General features: G+C 43.9%; 1 protein-coding gene across 1 annotated transcript; it reads right to left on the reverse strand.

Annotated features, from left to right (window-relative positions):
* Positions 1 to 5113: 5113 nt before the first annotated feature.
* On the reverse strand, positions 5114 to 18548 carry LOC118839192 (zinc finger protein 2-like). Its single transcript, XM_036746646.1, has 4 exons — positions 18451 to 18548; positions 15614 to 15740; positions 13062 to 13157; positions 5114 to 9172 (listed from the first exon to the last, which is right to left on the reverse strand). The coding sequence occupies exons 1-4, from the start codon at positions 18484 to 18486 to the stop codon at positions 7173 to 7175; spliced, it is 2259 nt and encodes a 752-aa protein (XP_036602541.1). The 5' UTR covers positions 18487 to 18548; the 3' UTR covers positions 5114 to 7172.
* Between the last annotated feature and the right edge of the window lie 8483 nt (positions 18549 to 27031).

A 27031-nucleotide genomic window follows, 5' to 3' on the forward strand; every position in this document is an offset into this window, starting at 1 on the left:
GAAGTAAACACAGACATCCTGGAACTATAATTTCAATTGACACTGACATATTTCTTTTTCACAAAACTCTCCTGTTAAGAAATTCCTTTCTCATAGTATAATTATAGTATAACATGGGAACTGTAATTTTGGCTGACACAAGCATCCTGAATCAGGAAGGAGGAGGGGAAGCTCACTGACTTTGCTTTGAGGGTATAAATGTTTCTGCAAATGATTCCTTCTAGGAGTTCTGAATTATTTTCTGTCTCCCATGAATGCATGATTCTCTGGCTTAATGAGAATAAATAGGCATGTTATAGCACATGTACAGCCTGATTCTGTTTGTTCTTTGGACCAAGCATTTGGTAAATGGTTTACCATTTTTGGTGCCATGTGACTAGGATGGGACTGATGGAGAGATGATCCCCCTACAACACTAGTGACTTGATGCCATAGGATTGTTTTTTTCTCAGTCTCATCTTTGCCAGGTGTGTGGGTAGGTGAGTCTTTTTACTCTGAGCTCTCATTCTCGGATTTCCATGGATTATTCTCTTTAAGCCAACTTTGGGCACAGGGATCACTTTGGTTTACCTTAAGTCTTAAAAACAAATTAAGTTTAAAGGCTAACAAGACATCTAAAGTGGGAAAGTTTTGCACTGCTGGTGCTGAAAACAGCAGAGTGAGAACCAGAAGCTTCTTCCCTTAGAGCTGGCAAAGCCACTTCAGTTTCAGCACTCTTTCCCATATCACTTAATCCCTTCACTCCTTCTCCTTTTCCTTAAAGGCCACGATCCTGACAGGGACTCAGATTGGAACCTGCCCCTTTAAATCAGCATCCTCTGGGGCATTCTGAGGAAGACTTTCAAGATCCTGTTTCTATTTTCTCTTTGCCCCTCTCTCACCTAGAAGAAGTATACTGGGGCTACACTGTCAGTCTTGGATCTTTCCAAATTCCCCACCCCCTTTCCTCACAGTAATAATAGCCTATTCATGATTGAGGTTTGTAATTTTTTTTCTGATGGGGGAAGGTAAGGCAATTTGGGTTAAATGTAATTATTAATGTAATTAATTTCTTAATTAATTTTTAATGTAATTATTTTCTTAATTTTAATGTAATTATTAATGTAATTATTTTCTTAATTTCTAGTGATACATTCAAGGACCCCTGGTAAACTTTGCTATTGTTATAGGGCTAATTAATTTAATTGGATATGCTCTTCTTGGCTTATAAAATCTTTTCCTCATTATACCTTTTTGACTAGGAATTTTGTGAGAGCTAGAAATTCTATGGTAACCAGGAATTCAGATTGTTATAGTATTTCGGGAATTTATGTTACTTAAAGACATTTAGGGTTATCAATATACTCAGGAAACACATCTAAATATTCTACTTGTTCAGATGTCTTCCTTTCCCTCCCTCTGACCATTTGAACTGAGGCCCAGGCTTGGAATGTTCTTCCATGGCCCCAGCTGCCTCTACTGACTTCTGCCCATCTCCACAGCTAGGAATATGTTCCTTTCAGGAATCACTGCACCTTCCAACTTTCCAGCCTCCTTTCACTCTTCCATAGTGGACTGTGAATCCATTCCAGCCCAGAACGGCCACTCCATTAAGTGGTCTTACTCCTCTCTGGCTGAGTAAACATCTTTTATGTACCCTTCCAATGCCATTAAGCCTATTCATGGAATCCCCTTGAACCTTCACCCAGAGAACACATTCTCCCGGCCTTCTTTGGTGTCCAGAAGTCTTATCACCTACACTGTGTGTAATTCTTATCTCTAGCCTCACTTCACGTCTTCTTCTAGGTTTTATATCTAGGTACCTAGAACTATGTCCATACCTAGGTATGTTTATAGGTCCATGGTCCAGTGATCAACCTAGGAAGTCCACCAGAGAGTACACCATGGAGGAGTCAGTGGCCTAAGGGGGGGATGAAGGGCTTCCCCAGTCTGGGAACTAGATCCCATTCTGCCCCTGGCATAGCCCCCACCTTCACTAAGGAGATGCCTCTGGAGGTTACTGCTTAAGCAGCCCCACTGTTTCTCAGCTGTTTCTCCACAGACTTAGTAGAGACCAGCAGCACTTCATAAACTTTGTGTCAGCAGTCTGCTGAAGCCTATGGACCCCTTTTCAGAATGTTTATTGCCTACATTTATTTTTTCATTTATTTAATATATTTAGTTTTCAGCATTGATTTTCACAAGAGTTTGAATTACAAATTTTCTCCCCATTTCTACCCTCCCACCCACTCCAAGATGGCATATATTCTGGTTGTCCCATTCCCAAGTCAGCCCTCCCTTCTGTCACCCCACTCCCCTCCCATCCCCTTTTCCTCTCCTCTCTTGTCCCTTATGATTTCTCTTTCTTGTTTACCTTTTCATGTTTCTCCTGATTCTTGTGTTTGAAAGTCAAATTTTCTATTCAGCTCTGGTCTTTTCACTGTGAAAGCTTGAAAGTCCTCTATATTTTGCCTTGGAGCATGATACTGAGTTTTGCTGGGTAGGTGATTCTTGGTTTTAATCCTAGCTCCATTGACCTCCGGAATATCATATTCTAAGCCCCTTGATCCCTTAATGTGGAAGCTGCTAGATCTTGTGTTATCCTGACTGCATTTCCACAATACTCAAATTGTTTCTTTCTGGCTGGTTGCAGTATTTTCTCCTTGACCTGGGAGCTCTGGAATTTGGCGACAATGTTCCTAGGAGTTTTCTTTTTGGGATCTATTTGAGGAGGTGATCTGTGCATTCTTTCAATTTCTATTTTACCCTCTGGCTCTAGAATATCAGGGCAATTCTCCTTGATAATTTCTTGAAAGATAATATCTAGGCTCTTTTTTTGATCATGGCTTTCAGGTAGTCCAATAATTTTTAAATTATCTCTCCTGAATCTATTTTCTAGGTCAGTGGTTTTTCCAATGAGGTATTTTACATTGTCTTCCATTTTTTCATTCCTTTGGTTCTGTTTTATAATATCTTGATTTCTCATAAAGTCACTAGCTTCCACTTGCTCCAATCTAATTTTTATGGTAGTATTTTCTTCAGTGGTCTTTTGGACCTCCTTTTCCATTTGGCTAATTCTGCCTTTCAAGGCATCCTTCTCCTCATTGGCTTTTTGGAGCTTTTTTGCCATTTGAGTTAGTCTATTTTTTAAAGTGTTGTTTTCTTCAATATTTTTTTCAGTATTTTTTTGGGTCTCCTTTAGCAAGTCATTGACTTGTTTTTCATGGTTTTCTTGCATCATTCTCATTTCTCATCCCAATTTTTCCTCTGCTTCTCTAACTTGCTTTTCCATGGCCTGAGACCAGTTCATGTTTTTCTTGGAGGCTTTTGGTGTAGGCTCTTGCACTTTGTTGACTTCTTCAGGCTGTATGTTTTGGTCTTCTTTGTCACCAAAGAAGGATTCCAAAGTCTGAGACTGAATTTGGGTGTGTTTTCGCTGCCCGGCCATGCTCCCAGCCAACTTACTTGACCCTTGAGTTTTTCGTTGGGGTGTGACTGCTTGTAGAGCAAAGAGTACTTTGTTCCAAGCTTGAGGGGATGCGCCATTGATTTCAGAGCTATTTTTTTTTTTTTTTACAGCCAGCTCTGCCACACCAGCAATCCTCCTTCCTCAAGAACCACCAACCTGGACCTGATGCTAATCTTCAGCAGGCTCTGCACTCCTGCTCTGATCCGCCACTTAATTCCTCCCACCACGTGGGCCTGGGGCCAGAAGTAACTGCAGCTGTAGTTCTGTAGCTGCACCTCCCCCGCTGCCCCTGGGGAACTCTGTCCCCTGCAGCTTTTCCCACTAACCTTCTCTGTTGTCTTTGGTGTTTGTGGGTTGAGAAGTCTGGTAACTGCCACAGCTCACTGATTCAGGGTGCTAGGGCCTGTCCTGCCCAGCTCCTGGTCTGATTGGTCCTGCTGCCTCCCACACTGAGCTCTGCTCCCCTCCACTCCGTGCGCAATAGACCTCATCCAGCAACTATTCAGGCTGTCCTGGGCTGGATCCCTGCTTCCCTCTGCTATTTTGTGGGTTCTGCAGTTCTAGAATTTGTTCAGAGCTATTTTTATAGGTTTTTGGAGGGCCATGGTGGGGAGCTCACGCAAGTCCCTGCTTTCCAGCTGCAATCTTGGCTCTGCTCCCCTAGAATGTATTGCCTACACTTATGATAGAAGGAAATGTGAAATTATGAAAATAAAGATGTAAAACAATTTCCCCATCCACATTCAGAGACCCTCTGAAATCTGTCCATAGGCCTGAAGCCAAGAATCCCTGATATGGATAAGTTCTCCTGGCACACTACTGTTATCTGACCCAGTGTCTCTATCAGTCCTTAATAGTGGGTACCTGCTAGCCTCCAAATGCCCAGAAAAGGCTTGAGACAACACCAACAGCTACAAACCCACATGCCTCCTTTCTCATGGTGGACTTTGTCCAACACCAGTGGGAGAAGTCATCCTACTCCAGTTTCCCATACTGCCCCAAAGCAGCTGCTGCCATTTCTACATAGGAGGATATGCCCAGTACCAAGGCATGATTAAAGATAACTCGGGTTAGCTCCCTGGCAATAGTATTTCAGGGACTGATACTTTTTCTAATCCCAAGTGAGGCAATCATCCTTCCTGTCTCATGTTTCATCTTTCACTATATCCTTTTATTTATCGATTTCCAACTTTAGTAGAAATTCAGTGCCAGCCTACCAACTTAATAAGTTTTATGTTCTGGGAAAACTTGATGGCATGATGTGAACCTAGCTCTGTATGGCTGACAAACCATATCTGCTGATTAGAAAACTGGTGCTTTTAATGACTAACTCAGGACCTAGGTTATACTGACCAGAAACCCAGTCAAATCCAAAGACTGATGCAAGGAATGTAAGGAGTTTTCTTCTGTTATACATCTCAAGCAATCCACATGTCTTATCTGGAAGCTTCCTCTTTGCTGTCAATCAGCTACTGTTTCCTTGTTCCATCTTTGAATCATATAAAAGGTGTAACTTACAGACACTGGGTGGGGGAGGGGGAGGTTGGCCACCCTTATTTTGGCTCTCCCCTTTAATGGACAAGTTAATAGACTTCTTGTTAAGTTAACCCAGTTTAAGAATCTTAGTGTCTAAAGTAGAGGTGCAAGAAATGATCACTCAAGTCATTCATGTTTGTCCAGTAGAGTTTATTGGAAGAAAACAGGAACAGGAGAGTTGCAAGAATAGCCTCAGCTATGTAGCCACTGTGGACTCTCATTTTCCTGACTCTGGGGTTCACAGTGAGTTTAATCAAATGTCAAACCCTTGATGTCACAAAAATATAAAGCTGGGTGACCTACTGACCTCCCCTTCCAGCTAAGTGTTTTCTATTTAAGGGAAAAAAGGCAGAATTTTCTAGCTAGAGTGGTCAGGACACTTCTAAATGTGTTCATCCATTCTCTGCCCCAAATGTAATCCCACTGTAGGAACTTGCTATAAGGCAGGGAGGAAATGGAAACCGAGGACATGTGGTACATCCTTACCACATGGATGGTCATGGAGTTAACCCAGATCGCTAGCCTCCAACTGCCCAGAAAAGGCTTGAGACAACACCGATAGCTACAAATCCACACGCCTACTTTCTCATCCTTATACAACTGTAATGATTTACATGCATATTGAAGATATTTGCAATTAAAATGTAACAAACAGGCTTTCACAAAAGTTCTCTACATCGGACAATAAATATCCTTAGTTACACAATTAACTGACTGAATGTTGCAGAGAATATAAGATCCCATGGCGTATACTCACTGATTACAAAAAAAAAAATGGAGTCTCAAAAACTCTTCCCCCACCCCCCACCACCACCAAAAGGAGGCTCTTATGCATAGTTAAGATCATACCAGATTCTCTGGTAAATGCAATCACAAAGATGACTTTCTAAAAGTCCTCCAATCATGTTGTAAGGCATAAACAAAGAGATGGATACTTGCCAAAATCTGCATGTTTGCCACTGTCATGGTGGATCACTTGCATGAGGGATTTCCTATAGATGTAAGGAGATTTCCACATAGAAGGATTTCCACCAGGATATGAGCTCCTTGATTTTCTCTATTTCCCAGCACTTGGCCACAGTGCCACGTATCCTGGAAATACTTAAACATCTATTGGTTTAACTTGACTTGAAGGCACTGTCCTCTGGGCACTCCCATCTGTGGATGATATTGTGTAATCTGATTGCGTCCCTCTGCCCCACCTCCCACCCACTGAAAATGTGAAAATTGCAGGGCCTTCTCAGTAAGATCCATAATTATTAAAGAAGAGCATGGATTAACAACTGATACTAGAGAAAGAAAATGGATGAAAATGTTGTTGTCCAGCCATGCAGCTGAATGGTTATTCTACTGAATTACTCCATCAGAACACATTGCTGAAGCAATAATCGCAGATAATGACATGGGCTCAGAACTGAATAGACAAACACCAGGACAGATGCATTTGACAAAACTTGCACTGACATCAGTGATGCCATGCTGTTTCCTGGCTTACCAACATGAATTCTTTTTGTAAGGGTGGCATAGTGTTACACATACTGGAATACCACCATCTCCAAAGAAATAAAGCTGTAAATGACCCAAAGGAAATGGAAGGTGGTTCTAAATAAGTTGTAATATATTTTCAGTGATGAGCTATGCTCAAGCAATGGTATAAAGGATATCACTAAGGGGACATATGGCCAGAAACTGGGGGGGGAGGGGCAAGGGCAACTCATGTGATAAGAGCGAAAGATAACAGATAGACACTCCGTAGGAACTTACAAAATGTAAGGAACAAGAGGAAGGCCTCCAACATAGAAGATGGATGCTCTAGGTGGGGTAGGCTGGGGCCACTAGGGGATGACATAAATGAAAATTACCAACTATGAGAGGGCATGAATGGGCAGCAATCCAAAGAGATGGAAGGAATGTTTCTGTCAGTGAGACCACAGGTTCACCAAAAGCAGTAAAGGAAAAGTGAGGATGAGAATTTGCCCGTGGCCAGAGAGACTTTCTGTTCTCAGGCTCTAACATCCGTTGAGGACTGAACCATTACTGAAGATCTTCTCACTTCCACTGCATTTATAGGACTTCTCACTAGATAAACTCTGCTGTTTGGTAAGACTTCCACATTCATGATGATTAATGAGCTTTTTTTCCACTAAAAATAAAAGACTCCTCCACACATTCCTTGATAGTATTGGCTTCAGCTAAAAGCCCTGTTACATTTATTATATTTCCCAGCTTCTTTCCTATGTGTTTTCTGATGCTCAGCAAGAGACGTGCTTTGGTTGAAAGCTCTGTCACATTGATTACATTTGTAGGGTTTCTCACCAGTATGGATTCTTTGATGTCGTGTAAGGTTCATATTCTGGCTGAAAGATTTCCCACACTCATTACAGTGATATGGTTTCTCTCCAGTATGAGTTCTCTGATGTCGAGTAAGATTCATACTATGAGTGAAGGCTTTCCCACATTCATTACATTTATAGGGTTTCTCTCCAGTATGAATTCTTTCATGTTGAGTAACTGACGAGCTATTGCTGAAGGCCTTACCACATTCACTACAATTATATGGTTTTTCTCCAGTATGAATCCTTTCATGCTGAGTAAGAGATGAGCCATTACTGAAAGCTTTTCCACATTCATTACATTTATATAACTTTTCTCCAGTGTGAATTCTTTGATGTCGTGTAAGGTTCATACTCTGGGTGAAAGCTTTTCCACATTCATTACATTTATAGGGCCTCTCTCCAGTATGAATTCTCTGATGTTTAGTAAGACTTCCCTGCTGACTGAAGGCTTGTCCACATTCATGGCATATGCATAGTTTCTCTCCAGTATGAATTTTCTGATGACGAATAAGGCTGGTGCTCTGGCTGAAGGTTTTTTCACACACATTACATTTATAGGGTTTCTCTCCAGTATGAATTCTCTGATGTTGAATAAGAGTTGTATACTGGCTAAAGGTTTTTCCACATTCATTACATTCATAAGGTTTCTCTCCAGTATGAATCCTATTATGTAGAATAAGTGTGGAGCTATTACTGAAGGCTTTACCACATTCATTGCATTTATAAATTTTCTCCCCACTATGAAGTCTCTGATGTTGAGTAAGGTGTATATTTTGGCTGAAGGCTTTTCCACATTTTTTACATTTAAAGGGCTTCTCTCCAGTGTGAATTCTTTGATGTTGGATAAGGCTTCCCTGTTGACTAAAGGATTGTCCACAATCACCACACCCATAGGGTTTCTCTCCAGTATGAATTCTCTGGTGTATACTACAAGATGAACTGTTGCTGAAGGTCTTCCCACATTCGTGACACCTAAAGAATTTTTCTCCAGTATGAACTCTCTGATGTCGGATCAGGTTTGTGCACTGACTGAAGGCTTTTCCACATTCACTACATTTATAAGGCTTTTCACCTGTATGAATTCTTTGATGTCTAATAAGGCTTGTGTACTGACTGAATGATTTCTCACATTCAGGACATTTATAGGATTTCTGTCCAATTTGAATTCTCTGATGTGAAGGAAGGGATAAGTTGTTACTCAAGGATTTCCTACATGCATTACAATCACAGAATTTTTCTCCAGTATGACTTCTCTGATGTAGAGTAAGAGTTAAGTTATCACTGAAGGTATTCCCACATTCATTATATATGTGGAGGTTCTCACCAATAAGGATTTTCTGATCTTTGGTAAGGTCTCTCTGGTGGAAAGTTTTCCCAAACTCATAATATGCATAGGGTTTCTCTCCATTAAGTATTCTATGACACTGAACAAGGTCTGAGGGGTAACTTAAGGGAATACAGCATTCATCACGTTGACCAGGCTTTTTCTCTGAGGTGATCCTTTCAAGTTGAATTAGGTCAGAATGTTGTTCAAAGCAAAGTTGTTGTGAATCATACTTAGGGAGACTTTTTCTGGCACTCTGCTGTGTCATAAGAATTGGGTCTGAACAGAAACTTCTTCCAAAGTTATTACATTCTTGATCTCTTGGCTCATCAGCTTTCTTGTGGACAAAGGGTACTTGCCTAAAATTTCTCTCCTGGCTCCCCTGCTGCCTCTTAAACCTGCCACCACATTCCCAGGATTCCCCCCAATTAGAACTCCAGGGACCATGCCAGGTTTCTTGGAATGATTTTTCCATAGCAAAATAAGACTCTGAAATTGTTTCCTCCATCTCATACCTGGCCTCCCAACCTGAAAGAAACAAGAAAATGTAAATGTCCCTTGTTCCACAGTCAGTCAGTAAGTACTTATTAAGCACCTACTATGTGTCAAACATGATCCTAAATGATGTGGAGACAGAAAAAAAGCAAAAGACAAGCCCTGCTCTCAAGGAGTTCACAGTCTAATGGAGGAAACAGCATAGACGCAACTATGTATATACCACATATTTACAGGATAAATTGGAAATACCCAATAGTGGGAAAGTATTAGAAGTGGGGAGTGGAGAGGGACAAGGAAAAACCACCTATGGAAGGTCATATTTGAGTTGAGTCGAAGAAAGCTAGGAAAACAAAGAGGCAAAGGTGAAAAGAATATTCTAGGCATGGAGGGCAGCAAATGAATGGCAGGCATGGATTTGGAAAATAAGAGTATCAAGTTCTAGGAACAGCATTAGATATGAAGGGTGAAGGTAAAATGATAGACAAGGATGACCCCAAGGTCGCGTTCCTGGGTGACTAGGAATATGGCAGTATCCTTCCCAGTAAGGAGGAAGGTGGGGAGGAGAATGAGAATTTGGGAGGAAAGAGAATGAGTTCTGTGCTTAGTGTCAGATACCTACAGGACATCCAGTTTAAGATAGCTAAGAGGCAGTTAGTGATGTGAGACTGGAGCTCAGGAGAGAAGTTAGGAGAAATGGAAGAGAACAGTGTTCCAAAAACCCAGAGAAGCGAGAGGGCACAGGAGGAGAAGTTCAGCAATGTCAAAGGCTACACAAAGATCAAGAAGGATGAGCACTGAAAAAAAAGCCACTCAATTTGGCAGTGAAGAAGTCCCTGTTGACTCTGAGCTAGGTTGACTTGGATGATGAGGTCAGAAGCCAGACTGCAGAGAAAGAAGGAGACAAGGAGAGGTGTTACTGACTATAGCATTCTCAAGGAATTTGGCTTAGAAGGGGAGGACAGATATAGGATGATAGCCAGCCCAAGAAAGTGAAGGCTATTTAAGGAGGGGGAAGATATGGTTGTGTTTGTAGGCAGCAGGGAAGGAGCTAGAGTGTAGAGAGATTACAGTGGAAAAGTGGAGTTCATTAGAGAAAGGGTAATCCCTGGAGAAGTGGGGAAAGATGGGTTCCAAGATGCACGGAAAAGCATTTCCTTTGGAGAGAGGACCATGTCCTACTGTGAGACAGGGGTGAAGGAGGAGATTAAGGCAGGAGGCATCTTGGTGATGTGAGATGAGGAAGAAGGGAGAAGGGGGAGTTTTTGTGGAATGGCCCTCAATATCTCTTCAGCTGCCAGGGTGGCAGGAAGGGAAGCAATGGGAGCCTTGAGGAAGAATGGAAAAGTTTGGAATCATCATGCTGAGTGGGAGTGTCAACCCATTAGGGAAGTATCAAAAGATTGCCTTGCTGCAGGAAGGATGCAGTCAAGATGATCTAACCTGCATCTGTAGTGAACCCAATCACCCTAGTTTTGTGACTTTCTCCAGTTGCATGAAGCAGCACATGAGTAGGGGATTGTGGATTGTGGGAGTAATCTGAGGTTGAAATTTGGCAAGTGATCAGTGACAGAATCCTGGGAGGTTGGAGATAGTATCACCTTCATTTTATAGATTTTACAGGTAAGGAAACTGAGGCAGACAGGTGAAATAACTTAACTAGCATTATGCAGCTAGTAATTCTCTGAGGCTAGATTTAAACGCAGAACTTCCTGACTCCCAAATTTCAATTGCCACCTAGCTGCCTCAGAGAACAGATATAAGGCACTTTACAAACCTTAATGTACTATATAAATGTTATTCTTCACATAGCACTTCCAGGTCTAAAGTACTGTGTTCATGATCATTGAACAATGTGCAGATGAGGAAAGGTCCTGCAAGACTGGATAAAGACCCATGTCATGGCTACCCAAAAAGGGAAGAGAATGGAATCTGCCAACTCTAAGCCAGGGACCTTAACTTTGATTTCCCAAAACTTCCAAGTCCTTCACAATCTACCTCTGGCTCCTAGTGGTTTTCTGAACTCGGCACAGATCTCTAGCCTCTGTAGCTTTGCAGCACCCAAGCCTAGTGGTCACATCCTCTGACTTTGGCCTATCAGAAACACCAACAGTCTTGAAGGTGCTGGGGTCCTTGACTTTGTTTTTTCCTCCTCAATTTATCTCATCTTTAATTATTATTTTTTTATGAGTCAAGCCTTCAAGGAGGATAGAAACTCATCTCCTGTTTTTGTTTCTGTATCTTCAGAGCCCAGCAGGGCCTTGCCTAGTTCAAATGCTTTACACAGGCATATTGAGAAAGATGGATAAAGGGCTGCTTAATACCATTATATAAACCGGAGGTTGATGAGAATACAAGAATCCCTCAAATTTAGGTGTGTTGCTCAGTCATGTCCAACCCTTCATGACCTCATTGGGGCTTTTCTTGGCAGAGATACTGGAGTGGTTTGCCATTTACTTCTCCAATGGAACTAGTACATCCATTTTGTGAAGGGAAGAAGTTATTTGCCAAGGGTCACACAGCTAGGAAGTGTCTGAGGCTGGATTTGAACTCAGGTCTTCTTGACTTCAGGCCTAGCACTCAATCCACTAAGCCACTGGCTTCCTCCTCTGAAGGTAATTTAGGTAAAATGACTTATCTTGAAAGAGTATTTTCTATAGACTAGTTGGGAGTAGAAATCAGATCATGGCACTTAAGAGAACAGAATGGAACCAAGGGCATGAAGAAACTAGATAAAGCTGCTTCACTGGAAGATTTCACGAAGTGAAAGCAAGGCAAAATTGAAAGGAGCTGAGAGGAGACAGAAGGATTTCACTTGTTCATTTTAAGTACAGGGCAGACTAGGGATCCCAGCAGGTGGAAGAAAAGGAACAAGAATGTAAGACCAGTGAGACCAACAGGAAATGATCCTGGCAACAGTGTCCTTTAAGGGAGGGAGGTGGGAGGTGTGGGGGGAATTACTGAGCACAAGGGGAAGCTTTACAAATAAGGAAGCACGAGAGTATCTCAGAGATGAGAGGGAAGTATACTGGGAAAAAGCCAGGAAAGTTAGTGATCCAGGCAAAGAATAAGTCAGTCAACAAACATCTATTAAGCACATACTATGGGTCAGGCGCTGTGCTGAGTGCTAGAGTTGCCAGGCAAGGCAAAGATAGTCTCTGCCCTTACAGAACTCACAGGATAAAGGGAGACCTAACATGATCCACACAAGCTATAGACAGGATACCAGACACCAGAGGGAAAGCACTGGAAACAAAAGTCAACGGTCTATGAAAGGACTTATGTCACAGCCTCAGACCTTCTCAACGTGGCTGGGGTCACACAATCAGCACCTCAGAAATGCTACTTAACTGAAGAAGAGGTCTCTTTTTAATTTAAATTTATTTTTTCAAAGGAATCCTCTCCTTCCTATCTTTTTTTCTAACCCCTGCCCTCCCTCCCCCATACACATTGAGAAAATACATTTTAAAAATACCCATTACAAAAACCATGTATAGCTCAATAAAATAAACCCCACACTGGGAATATTTTACACTTGTACCTGCACACATACACATGCACACGCACACACACACACACACACACGTGTGTATATTATATATAACATATGCATATATTTTATATATGTACATTATCTTTGTGTATCATTATATATAAATATTGCTATGTATATTCTCAATGTGGGGATTTGCTTCACTTAATTATAGATGATTTTTATATGTACATGCATATATAATATATATACAAACATATGTAAAAAATAAATATTCCCAATACATGAATAAATATGTATGTACATAACATATCACATTTTAATTCTGCACTGCGTGTTTGAGGAGAGGTTTTAGAGATTTCATGCCCCACTCACCCTGTGACCTGTTGCTTGCATTGGCTCCCACCTACCTTAAATTTATCCCCTCACCTGGAAAAATGCTTCTTGCTGCTTCTCTCTCCAGCATCCAGGGTGTTTCACTTTGTTCTAATTGGAAGATCACATTTGGTTTGGAAACAGGATGTCCTGCTCATGAGGAAGAAGTAAGAAAATTCTGGGAACACAGAGCTTTCTCCAAAGGGAGTTCTCCTCTCTTCTTCCCCCAGGGAAGGTAGACTTGGTAATAATGATACAAAGGGACTCTAAATGACAGCCAGGCAGGCAAAGGATGGGATTGCAATCAGGGCCCGGCAGGTGAGAACCTTTCCTAAGGATTCTGCCCTGAGCTGCCTTCCCCCACTCCCTTAAGTAACTTCAGTCCCTCTTATGGCATCGACGGTCACCTCTCTTCACATGTCCACACACTCTCTCCATGTCCCAAGCTCTGTACACATATCTCCAGTTTCCTACAAGATCTCTCCCCAGTGTGCTGCCACTTCAAAAGCATCATGTCCAGAGCCAGTACTTAGGACAGTGCCCAGCACATACTTAATAAGTGCTTATTGATTCATTAAACGATGGTCCCTCTCCCACAGCTGTTTCTCTTTCTGACTTTGTTTCACTCAATAGCCCTGTGGTTCACTCAGTGTCTCACATTTGAAACTCTGATATTACTTTTGACTTTTCCCTCTTCTACGACTCAGCTTCCAAGTCCTCTCCAGAACCAAATTGCCATCTGTCCCATTCACTCCTCTATTTCCATGGCCACTTTCTTCATAGAGGCCCTCATTACAGCCCACCTTGGCTATGATAACAATATCCCGGCAGGTCATCCTGCCTATCACTTTCTCACTCCTCCAGTTTAGACTCTGCACCAATGTCAGACTCATTTTCCTTGTGCATGGGACTGGACACATAATTTCTCTACTCAAAATCTCTGGATGACTCCATATTTGCTACTGAGCATAATTCAAATTCCTCAGCCTGGAATTCAGTGTCCTCTAGATTTCTGGCACCAACTTATGTTTTAATCTTATTTCAAACTCCCCTCCATGCACTCTGAACTTTAGATGATGCTCACTGCCTGTATCCCTAGTCCAAGTTCCACAATTTGGTTCCTCCATGTCTTCACAGCTCCAACTTGCCCAATATTTCCCAAGCTTTGATGCTCAACTCAAATGCTACTGTTCCCAGAAGCCTTCATAAATCATGTGATGGTAATAACCTTCCATACCTCAGATGACAGAAAGCACCCTGCACCTCTCCAAGGCACCCTTATTGTGTAATATTTTACAAGTGGTTTGTGAATTCCCATCAAAGAACATCACCATGTTAGAAGAATCAAAATGACAAAAAATTGGGGTCAGTGTTGTATCCCCCAGATATACTGTGAGTCCAAAGACTCATCAGAACTCATCCTTGCCTAAATGTGGGCTCTCCCTGTATCCATATGCTTGATAAAACCTGTGGAACTCACTGGAAGCTTCGTTTTCAGGCATGCGCACTGAGATGCTGGGATAGTAGGAATGTCATGAGGAACAGAGGATGGGAAATGTAAAGCCTCGGGGAAGGCCCCACGAGGGCCTAGTTGTGACAAGTACTAATCGTACAATGTCAAGACCTGTCATCTGGAAACAGTGGAAAACAATGGTCTGCCTCTTACTCCTGAAGCATCACGAATATCTGGTCCTTGCTTGCCACCCCATGGCTAGTCTATGATGTTTGACACCTCACAGGAGGCACTACAATCGTAAGGGGCAGATTCTAAATCAGAGAACAAGGCTGCCCTGGAGACTCCTAAACCAACGGTGGTACATAATGTAACAGAAAGTTGCTGCGCTGTAAGAAATGACAATCATAGTAAATACAAAGAAGCATGGGAAGATTTCCATGAACTGATCCAGAGCCAAGAAAACAATCTATACAATGATAACAATGTAACTGGAGAGAAAGACTAAGACAAAATAAACAAAACAAAATGTTGCAAAAATGTAACAAACCAACTTGGCCTCAAAGAAGCATAAAAAGACACGTCCTCCTCCCAGGCCTTTGCAGAAGCTGGGATCCATAGGTGTGGGACACTACATATAAAATCCTATTTTTTTGAAGGTGTAATCAATTTTGTCAAATTTTTTCCCCCTTTTTCTTTTTCTGTGAGGCAATCAGGGTTAAATGACTTGCTCAGAGTCACACAGTTACTCAGTGTCATTTGTCTGAGTCCACATTTGAACCCAAGTCCTCCTGACTCCAGGGCTGGTGTACTATCCACTGCATCACCTAGCTGCCCCACTTCTTTTTCTTTTTAAAAATTCTTTATAAGGCAGGACTGTCCAAAATTCGGCCACATGCCACCTATAAGCATAGAGATTTACATAAATGCTTTAGGAAATGAAGCCGAGCTACCGCAGAGCTCTCACTAAAATTGCAAATCAAAATATGTTGTCTATTGTTTCAATAAAAACCTAAAGTTGGATAGCCCTGTTATAAGGGATAGCTATCTGGAAAGGGGGAAAGAAGCAGGATGCAGAGGAGAATCTAGATAATATAAAAGCAAAGGGTATTGATAAAAATCTATGTTTATTAAAGGAAGAAGCTTTCCTTACCCAAGGAGACCAAGTTTCTATAGTTCTCCAGCATTACATCTCTGTACAGGGCCTTCTGACCAGGGTCCAGTAGCTCCCACTCCTCCCAGGTGAAGTCAATAGCCACATCCTTGAATGTCACCAGTTCCTGAAACACCAGACAGATTCCTGCTCATCCAAGGCCCATTACCCCTCACACAGCCATGGAGGCAGAGAGGAAGCTGGGAAGTGGTTTCTCACAGTGTTCAGCATTCAGAATGCCAATAAAACCAAATCATACTCCCAAGGCAAATTTTCGATTAGATAAGACATAAAACTCTCTCTCCAGGACTAATCTAAAGTCATTCCATAGGAATATACATCCAGAGCTGCAGGGAACCTCAGAAACCATCCAGTCAAACTGCCTCATTTTACTGGTAAGGAAACAGGCTCTGGGAGAAGTTGAGTGGCCCAAGGTCACACAGGTCTGTGAGGCAGCACATCCTAGCCACCTAATTTGATTTAAATGCAGGCCTTTTTAGTTAACTCTCTTTTCACTGTCCCTTGGGGGGGGAAAATTAGGAATTTCTTTATAATTTCTTAATGACAAACTCTTATCTTGATTGCTTCAACAAAAACCATTAAAAATGGAGGCAATTCAAAGATAGACCATAACTGAATCACATTGACCTGACATTCTTGCTATAAATGAAAACAGAGGCCCAAGGGAAATGTAGCACAAGGAAAGGTCACTCACAACTTCCCACTGCATAGAGAGAGGCTGGTTTTTATCAAGTAACCAAAGACAAGAGGAAGCAATACTCGCTCCCACACAGGCAGGGCTCATGGTAATAATTGTATAATAATTATAACACCAACGATAACTAGCATTTATATAGTGCTCTAGGGTTGCAAATAAGCTTCATAAATATTATTTAATCCTCACACCCACCCTGGGAGGTAGGGGCTATCATCATCCTCATTTTACAGATGAAGAAACTGAGGCAGGCAGTGGTAAAATGAATTGTCCAGGACCACAGCTGGTAAATATCTCAGGCAGGATTGGACCCAGGGCTTCCTGACCCAGAGTTCTACCCAGTGTCCCACCTAGCTGCCTCTTAAAGACCCGCAGGGAGATGACTGAGCTTAGGTTCAAACTGCGCCCTCACCCCCCACCCCCACCCCGCAGCAGATGAAGGGATGTAGGGCAGCTCTGACAAGACTCCAAAGACCCTCTGACACTCAGTGACTTCACTGCCATGGTGGCCACTGGGAAACCCAGCAAGGCCAAAGACTTGCCGCCTCTCCATGGCCTTGTGGGTAGGATGCTGGGCCTAGAGCCATGAGATGTGGGAGTCCCTTTACCTCAGAGCCTTGGTTTGCTGATCTGTAAAAGGAAGGGCGTGGAACCAGCTAGAAACCTAGGAGATCACCATCTTCGGTAACAAGACTAATTTTTTTTCTCAATCAACATTTATTAAAATACCTTGGACTATTTGTGCCCGACCTGAGGTAGAGCATTCTGAGCTCATATACTGAAAATTGACCGTAGCACAGTGATGTCGTTTTGGTCCTCTTCGAGAACGAAGGACAACAACCAGCTATTAAAATACTTACTCTGTCCTAGGCATTCCTCTAGGTCCTGGGAATAAAAAGACAATAACAGCCTCTGCCTTCAAGGGGCTTACAGTCTTTTCTTTTTTTTTACATTTAATTTTTAATTTATTTTTTCTCAATTACATGTAAGCAAAAAATTTTAACTTTTAACTTTTTTTTTTAAATTTTGAGTTCCAAATTCTCTCCCTCCCTTTCTCCCCTATTATACATGTGCAGCTGTATAAAATATTTCCCTGTTAGCCATGTTACAAAAGAAAACAGAGACAAAAAGAAAAGAAAAATAAAGAAGGTTTAAAAAGTCTTCTTCAATCTGCATTCAGACTCCTTCAGTTCCTTCTCTGGAGGTGGATAGCACTTTTTGTCGTGAGTCCTTTGGAACTGGCTTAGATCATCATGTGGTCAAGATTGATTTCTTAAAGAAAACACCAGGTGACCAAGGGACCAGGAGAGCATCAGATAACATCACACAATAAAACTGTCTTTTTAAAGACAGGAAGTGGCTCATTGCTGCTGGGGGGGGAGGGGGTGGTGGTAGCAATATCTTAGCACCCTCCGCCATGAGTTTGAGGCCTGTTTTTCCTGAAAAGGTCTGAGGCCTGGACACTTCATCTATCTGGCTTTCAGCTTCCTGAAACTAGGGTGTTACATTAGGGGTTCCTAACCTGGGGTCTGTGAATTAAAAAAATATGTATATTTGACAACTATATCTAAATATGATTGGTTTTCTTTTAAAGGCAGCTAGGTGGAGCAGTGGCCTGGAATCAGGGAGATCTGAGTTCAAATCCAGCCTTGGACACTTACTAGCTGCGTGACCATGCACAGGTCACTTAACCTCTGCCTCAGTTCCTCACCTGTAAAATGGGGATCATCATAGCACCTTCCTTCCAGAGTGGTTACAAGGATAAAGTTAGACAATCACTGCGAAGTTCCAAGCACCGCAGAAATGCTAATTAGGAGCGTTTACTATTAATCTGTGTTTCAGTTTTTGCATGTAAAAGCACTCCGAGAAACAGTCCATGGGCTTTACCAGACCGCCTGCCGAGGGCGTCTAAGACACAAGAGAAAGTGAGAAACTCCTTCCAGCTCCAATGACTATGGGCTCTCCATCACACACCGAGATAGTCAAGAGTCTTTTGGGGAAAGACGGCTGAGGTTCAGGCCCCTGGATGGGACTTGGCTGGGCCAGGGTGCAGCAAGTGACAGTGGTACCCACATCTTGAGAAATGAGACAGCATTTTGGGACAGAGTCAAAGCCAACTTACCTGTGACCCGCCACTGGTCAGGACGCCAGAAGCCATTGCTTTGTGCTCTGTCTCCTCTTCCTTCAGGGTCCTTTTCTGGGGAAGGGCAGAGTCCTGAGAATGCTGAGCTGCAGAAGGAAGAGAAGCCATGAGAGAGACCAAGATGGGTCTGTAGATGCCAAGCTCCCCAGGGTGGGTTCTATTCAGAGAAGCTGGTTAAATGCCCATGGGCAGAGCACAAGACAAAAACAGGGCTGAGGAATATGTGTGCTGCCTTGCGGCATGACAGATGGGTTCTGGCCTTAAACACCTGACAGCCCAAATGCCCTTGTGGTCCCAGAGGGTTTCAGAGGCCCCTAGCATTCCCCTCCAGAGAGGTAAGGAGCCACCTGGTAGAGAGGTAGCTGGCCTTGCAGTCAGGAAGCCCCGGGTACAGGTCCTGTCACCAAGATATTGCTTCTTGAGCACAGCACAGTGCCCAAGGGAAATCTCCAAGACTTCAAGCTATCTATGAGTTGTGAGCCCCCAGTGACTGGTCATGGAGAGTTTCTGACTTTGACAAAATGGCAGGTGGGGCTTGGGCAAAAATATGTAGTGGCAGCGCCACCTGGGGGAATGAGCTAGGGGGGCCATAGGGAGAGCTGAGTGCCAGGCCCAGCTGGGGATGGGACACCTCTCCTACACCAACCCAGGGTACCAAGGCTAGAGTTTCTGGAGGAGAAGGCTCACCAGGAAGACTTCACTGGTCCCTGCTCACCATCCCAAGACAGGCAGAGCCACCCAACTACAATCCTGAGAGCAAAGAAGGAAGAACACTGGGCTGGAGGATGGGCCCCCCTGGGACTCCCAAGTGCTCCCCTCCCCAGGGAAAACCCTACATCACCATGACTCTTCGAAAAAATTTGTCTTGATATTTTTTGGTATTGATGTCACCTACATTTCCCACTTTATCTCCCCCAGGGAACCATCCCTTCTATTAAAAATAAAACAAGAGGAAGAAAGTAAAGCAAACTTCAAAACTCATCAGCTTATCCAAAGTCTGGCATTATATGCAGTTTCCCAAGCTTCTGCTTCCCCACCTCTGCAGAGAAGTGGTCACTCCACTAACTAGTCACAGGGCATTTGTAAAGATGTAATACCCACCCGCACCCACACCTACGGGATGATATGGGTAAGGCATATGAAAGTCATTTACACATTATATTATAATATATATTATATAGAATATACAGTACATGTAATATCTGTAGCTATTATTCCAATATTAAAGAGAACAGTCCAGATGGACCTGAGTGCGGTTTAGTGGCTGGAGGAAACAGAGACCCTACGGTGGGATTTCACTTGAAGAGATCAGGGATAAGCAAAGAAAAGGCAAAAGAATCTATTGGGCCAAAAATATCTATAGCAGCTCTTTTTGTGGTGTCCAAGACCTGGAAATGGAGGGGATGCCCATCAACTGGGGAATGGCTGAACAAGCTGTGGTCAGAAATGACAAAGGGGATGACTTCAGAAAAGCCTGGGAAGACTTGTACGACTGATGCAAGGTGAAGGGAGCAGAACCAGGAGAACATTACACATAGCAGCAGCAATATTGTAAGGATGACTACACGTGAAAGCCCTAGCCACTCTGACTACAAAAGCGATCTAAGGCAATTCCAAAGGACCTATGATGACAAACGTTCTCTCATTCCAGGGTTAGAACTGATGAACTCTGAGTGCTGACTAAAGGCCTGACTTTTTTAGTTTCTTGACTTTTCTTGGGTTGGTGTTTTTGCGACATGGTTAATACAGAAAGCGTTTTACATGACTTCACATGTATGAGAATTGCTTGCCTTCTTAACAGGTGGGGGAGAAGCAGGAGGGAGAGAATTTGGAACTCAAAATTTTAAAAAAGAATGTTAAAAAAAAGAAATCTGAGGGAAAAAAACGAAGGATTAGATAAATGATTGACCTCCAGGACAGCCGTCCCCCCCACCAACTTTGTTCTTCAGGGAGTTCGGCACCTGGTTCACAGGGCAGGCTTTCTCTCCTCCCCAATACCTGCCCCTACTAGGGGACATCAGCATTTCTACTGATCCTCCCTCAAATCCCCCAAGCTCCCATGACCTCCTCCTCCTCCAGTCCACCAATGCACACACTTCTGAGGCCCCCATCCCCTCACCTGACTAAAACCTATTGTCATCCCAGCCCTCCCTGGTCTGTGGTCTGCCCACGCTGTGACCTCCAACAAGCCCTCAGGTTATCTCTCAAGGCTTCTCTCTCCCCTCTTTTCCCCATCTTGAACCCTTGGTGAATCAATTCAACACTACATTCCTCTTCTCTTGAGTCAGGGCCCCCTTCACCTACCCCTGACCTAGACTGGCCAAGCCTCAGCTGGGCTCCCTCTTGCTCTCGGTCATCTGCATGTTGCTGGATGGAGATGGAGAGAATCAAGCAACCATCTCAAGAAAGTCCACCCAAAATCTGTTTGTCACAAGGGCAGGGGACAGAGGAAGGAAGGTTAAGTATCATTGGGCAGTGTCAGCAATATTTATAAAAAGGGGGAACATAATTTAAAGAGAGAAAAGGAATAGCACATGGAGAGTTCCAGTGTTAGAATGGGTATTCTCAGGTAGTACAGTAGAAAGAACACGGACTCTGGAGTCAGAGGTGCTTGGTTCAAATCCTGTCTTTGCACCTTCCAAACAGGATGACCATGACCAAATCCCTTCACATCCTGGCATCTCATTTTCCTCATCTTTAAAATGAAAGGGCTGGTGGGGCAGCTAGGTGGCGTAGTGAGTACAGCAACAGCCCTGGAATCAGGAATACCTGAGTTCAAATCCAGCCTCGGACACTTGACACATTTACTAGCTGTGTGACCTTGGGCAAGTCACTTAATCCCAATTGCCCTGTCTTCCCCCATGCAAAAAAAAAAAATGACTAGCAGCCTTTGGGGGTCCTTTCTAGCTCTCGGATCCTATTAACAACCCCCGTCCCTCATAAGCCTTCCGTGATGCTCACCTCTCTTCCCAAACATTCGGGCCAAGGCCTCCGTAGGCACCCCCACTGTGTCTCTTCGGGCCTGACGTGGGTTCAGGAGGGGCATCTGTCCTTGGACACTTGGGTCAAAGAGATCAGCAGGGATCGATCCTTCTCAGAGATAGTGCCTGGGGCTCAAAGACAAGGGCCCCTTTAGCTGAGACCTCCACACAGGGTTCCAGATTCTGCCTTCCCAGCAGAACGCCCTCTGATGCTCCCAGCAAAGGCCCTGGTAGAGCTGCTGTGGTCAGTGAAGGGGCTGACTCAGCCACAGGGCTCCAGGAGCCCCCGTCCTACCCTGTGTAGGAGGACCTGGGATTCAGAGTCCAATTCTGCCTTTCTCATATGTCTGTTTCTTCTTGGTCCTGTTTCCTCTTCTGTAAAACAATGCAGTTGAACCAGATGACCTCTAGTGTCCCTTCTAGTTAAAATTTAGTGACTTTATGAGACAGTTAGCATCCTAACACACACACATGCACATCTGCTGACACACAAGCATTGCATGTGTGGGAGCCAGCATGGAGCAATGGGAAGCAAACCCACTGCCCACTGGCCTTAGACTGCTGAGTCCTGGCTTCAGATCCTGTCCCTGCCACTTATTACAGCTGTCACTGGAATCAGGTCACCATCACTGCCTGGGCCTCAGCTGGGGTGGCAGGAAGGCCCTTCTAGGACCCCAAGCATGTGACCAGCTTTGCTAATTTAACATTCCTTCCCTAAGGCTTCATGCACATTCCCTGTGGGCCAGCTCCTGGGGCCCCAGCAGGACTGGGTTCAAGATCACAGGGCCTTCATCTGAATCCCTGGAAGGAGAACATGGATGGAAGCAGGAAGACCCGAGGTCCAATCAGACCTCAGATACCAGCTGGCTGTGTGACTCTGGCCAAGTCACTTCATCTCTGGCTGCCTCAGTTTCCCCTTCTGTAAAATGGGCACCTCCCTCACAGGGCTGCTGTAAGGAATCAGGGACATGAGATTTGTAAAGTCCGAGGTGCACCCAAAGGGCCACAGAAATGCCAGCTGTCCTCCTGAATAAGGGACAGAGCAATGCTGCCTGAGGCCCAAGGAGGCCAGGGACAGAAGGGCTGGGTGGTCTGAGGAGGGCCAGATCCCGGGCAGAGCTGGCCAGGAAGGACCGGATGCCAAGACAGCGACCAGCACCCTGGGGGGAGAGGGCTTCCCTCCTGACCCCTCCCCAGGAGCTCTCCAGCTATTCCCTCACCCCCTCCTTCCTCAGGGGGGTCCCTCCAGGACCCCCACTCCTTCGGATGCCGTCACTTCCTCCAGGGAAATGAGGGGGTTATTTACAGTAAGAGCTAACATCTATACAGCACCTACTGTATGCAAGCACTGTGCTAAGAGCTTCGTGATCTCACTGGATGCTCCCAACCACACTGGGCGGGAGAGGGAGGGGCTACTGTCACCCCCACTTTACTGATGAGGAAACTGAGGCAAGCGAGGTCACAGAGCCAGGACACACCTGTGACTCCAGGGCCCGGTGACTTCCCCTGACAACTGGATGCGGGGCTGGGGCTGCCCCGCCTCCCCCTGTTAAAGGGAAGAAGCCAAGGGATAGGGGTGGTGTGATTTGGTTTCTTTAGCAGAGGGAGGGGGCTTGGGGAAGAGGGTGGGGAGGAGGGAGCCCCGCCCCTCCCTCTGCCCCCTAGGGGTGCTTGGCCCAGCTTAAACTCACCAGCCGCTCCCCCATCAAACCCACATACTTTCCCTTACAATTAGTCTGGGCAAACACAGCCGCCCCAGCCCCTCCCCGATCTTGGCAGCGTGCACACACTCCCTGGCCCCCAATTCCTTCCCTGTCACACACACTTGCACGTGCAATCACACTCTTGGCCAAACGTGCAAACACTCAGACACCCTCCCACTGCACACACACTCACCACCAGCCCCGCCCCTCCCACATCGCACTGGTCCCAGACCCTCCCTGTCTTGCACACTCAATCCCACACTCAGAAGCTTGCACACACGCACATGCTTGCACGGACACTCCCATGTTCGCTAACCTGGCAGGGTCAGCCCCAGTCTTCGCTCTTGGGTGGGGGCAAGGGGGGGGAGGGGAAGAGAGAAGGCGCCCTAAAAAGCGCTGGGTGGGGCCACGCCTGCGCAATGACTCCCTCCAACACCTCCCTGCCCTGCCCACATTCAACCAGCAGGGACCCAAGAACAAAGGGCAAAAAAAAACCTGAGTTCCTGGGGAAAGTTGCGCCTGCGCACCTTGAGATTCCCGGCATGCCCTGGGGTTCTGCCGCAGCCACAGGAAGTGCTGGGGCGAAGGTGACGTCACGGCGCAGGCATTGTGGGAAATGGAGTCCGCACGTGAGGCACTGCCACCCGGACCTGGAGGCCACGTGCCGAGCCGCGAGGCCCGGGAGGACGTTGGGTTCTTTTAGCTCATCTCATTAAAAGAGCACCAAGCGCTGCAAGGAGGGCCTGGGAAGCTGAGTCCAAGGCCCCTTCTGCCGCATAAATGCCAGCTGTCTCTGTGTCCCGCTTTCTCACGGCCATACTGCAATTGGAATCAATGAAACCCCGGCGCTGTCCAGCCCTGTAGAGAGGAACCTGTGGGAACGTAGGAATAATTAATCTGTGAAAGTTTTGATTTCATTAATTAAGCTCTACAGAGTTGGGTAATACCCCATAAGCTCATCAAAATATAAAGATATCCAGATTATAATTTAGAAATGAAAGAAATTTGATTATTCCTTTTTTACATATTTGGTTTCCAATCAATTTTCCGTATCTTAGTTTTCCATTAATTCCTGCATCTGTCTTTCATCTCAGCAATCTCCAACATGGAGATTTTTTTTATTTGTTTGTTTGTTTTTAAGAACCTGTTTCTTTTGGTTGACCATGCCAAAAGAAAAGGAATAGATAAAACACCTGTTAGCTTTGGTTTAGCACAAATAGCATATAGCACAGGCAATACAGACACTTATTTGCCATTCTCTTACAGATTTGCCTAATTGTATAAGGTCTTTTTTGTTTCTTGAAGTAATTCCTTAGTTTCATCATTTACAAAACAGACACATGAAGAACATACACCAAGCACAAGATTAAGTAAGGCCTGAACTTCTCCTAAGTTTTTCTCTGAGAGCTTTTGAAGTCAGTATCTTACCTGTCTTCTCTAAGCGTAGAACTTGTGACCATCTTCTGTCTGGGGTCCTGCTGTCAGCCTAAGGTAATTCTTCTGTTTCCTAATTATGTTAATGCTCTCAGAATCTCACCAAAAAACCCACAAAATCCTAATTTAGTAACAATACAAAATTGCTTTAGTGTAATTTGTCAATTGGGTTCACACAATTTAAATACACTTTGAGGGCAGCTAGGTGGCACAGTGAGTAGAGCACCAGCCCTGGAATCAAGAGGACCTGAGTCCAAGTCACCTGAGACACTTGACAAACTTGCTAGCTGTGTGACCTTAGGCAAGTCACTTAACCCCAATTGCCCCTCAAAAAAAAGTGTACTTTGTACTTAGAACAAGTCCCTAAGAAACAGAAGATCTGATTAATGTTCCATTCCTCTAGACTTTTTCCCAAAGTATAACCACATGAAGAAAAAAACTGAGAATGATGAAGAACTTAGCAATTTCAGTAGTTCATTTATTCTAAGCAGATTTGGGAGATTGTTCAATAAAATTCCATAACTTTCTACATAATCAAAAATTCCATGCTTTGGCCAAAACAATCCCTAAACCCTTTGTATTCTCAAACCAAACTATTCATAGCTCAATAGCTCTTTCTTTACACTTCCCTAGATAGAGCATCCACGCTTGTCCCAATTGGGATCCCATAGTATGCATTTCTCCTCTTACTTCTGATCCCATCTCTCCTACGGCAGTGTCCCTAACCTGGAGTGACACTTCTCAGAGGAACTCCTCCTGAGAGAATTGAATTAGATTCCCTAGGACTGTCTTGGCTATTCTATTTGAGAAGTTGTCCACTGAAGATGCTAGAGATGTCCACTCTTTGATTGTGGATCATGGAAGACAGTCTTCTATCTGCCTGAGTTCTGCCTATATGGAAGTTCTTTAACTTTAACACTGTAATATTCAGGGATTCATTTTGGCAAATTGTCCACAATTTCCAATTTTTAATTTCTGGGCTTAACCTCTAGGATCCTAAGACTGAGCAATTAGGGCCCAAAGGCTCTCTACAAGTGAATATTCAGCAAAATTTGTACCAACTTTCCTTTATGACTTTACCTCTGATTGCCAGTTACTGACTTAATCCTAAGAAAATTGTCAACAGGCAATCTCAGTCAGAAGACTTAGGTGAAAACCAAGTTTATTACAAGAGAAATGAACCCAAAGGGTTCCAAGTCTTTACAGAAGTTTTCATTTTTGTAATAGGACAAAGGGAGGAGACGATACCAGGAAAGAGTATGACATTGGAGAGGGAACAATGCAACAAAGTTGGGAAGAAAGACAAGACCACTCCCCACAGGGAGGAGCAAGGTGATGACAAAAGCCTCATTCTTCTCCCTGGGGAACTGGATAGACTATGGTCTGCTTATCTGCAAAGGACCCCAGCTATACAATCATTATTCCATCTTGGCAAAGACTGGATGGCATCTGTCTTGCCTACCAAGGACGTACAGTGAGTCCATTTTGGGATGCAAACAACAAATTATGTCAGCTCAGAGGGAGCTTCATCCTTGATATATTCAGGGCCTCCTGCATGCTCTGTGTCCAGTGTTTCTGGATAATACTGCAACTCAGAAAGACAAATTCAGGGGACACCTTATCAGTCCTTAAGGAAATATAAGTGAAAATAATCTTACTCACTGAAAGACAGGCTTTTCCTCTTTCCTCTCTTCATCTGTGTAAAACTAAAATAAGCCCTCTTCTCCTGTCAGAAGAAGGTGGGATTGCTCCACAGGCCTTGACAGCTTACTGTTGAGGTGAGAAATCTCTCCCCTAAGGCTGTAGGGTCTAGCTGGAATTATTGTTCCCTCAAGGTGGTGGAAGAGAGCTGTAATGGGGAATCATTCCTGTAACCAAAGGTTCATAAACTTCTTTGGCCTACAGCCCCTTTTAAAAAAAATTACTCAGCACCCTCCTGGAAATCTATTTTCTTTAACTGCTTAATGTTTTGTCTTTTTTAAAAATAAGGGTCATTTCAAAAATATTTAAAATAGTTTTTAATGATGCATTTTAAATTTAATAATTTATTATAAATTTGTGGGCTTTTCCTGCATTGAAATATTGATGATGCAATATTGCATCATGTAACCATATAGTATCATATTGTAAACAAGTCATTACATGCACATATTCTTGCCAAAACAGGCTGGATTTCCCAACAATGCACAACATGCTCACCTGCCAACACTTGCTTGTTAAGACCTGTCAGCAGACTTGACTACTTATTGGTATAACTTCCATTTTGTATTATTATTTGGAAAATAATGTAATCACTACAATTTTAGTTCCGTTACACAACAGATGAAACATGTACAGTTTTTAAAAATTCTCTTCTCTCCTTTCCTAATGCTTCCACCCCCGCTTCTTTTTATTCAAAGCCCAGCAATTGCACCTGAGGCTACTATCACCCCCCTTGTATCA

Source organism: Trichosurus vulpecula, chromosome 2, assembly GCF_011100635.1.
Source record: "Trichosurus vulpecula isolate mTriVul1 chromosome 2, mTriVul1.pri, whole genome shotgun sequence".
Taxonomy (NCBI): Eukaryota; Metazoa; Chordata; class Mammalia; order Diprotodontia; family Phalangeridae; genus Trichosurus; species Trichosurus vulpecula.

What these genes read in the sequence shown, in the direction of transcription:
- LOC118839192 (XM_036746646.1), bottom strand. Translation starts at nt 18,486, where the DNA reads ATGGCTTCTGGCGTCCTGACCAGTGGCGGGTCACAG. An exon ending in TAGAAACTTGGTCTCCTTGG is followed by an intron (nt 13,158 to 15,613) that starts GTAAGGAAAGCT and finishes CCTCATGAGCAG; the next exon opens with GACATCCTGTTTCCAAACCA. An exon ending in AGCAAGAAGCATTTTTCCAG is followed by an intron (nt 9,173 to 13,061) that starts GTGAGGGGATAA and finishes TGTTTCTTTCAG; the next exon opens with GTTGGGAGGCCAGGTATGAG.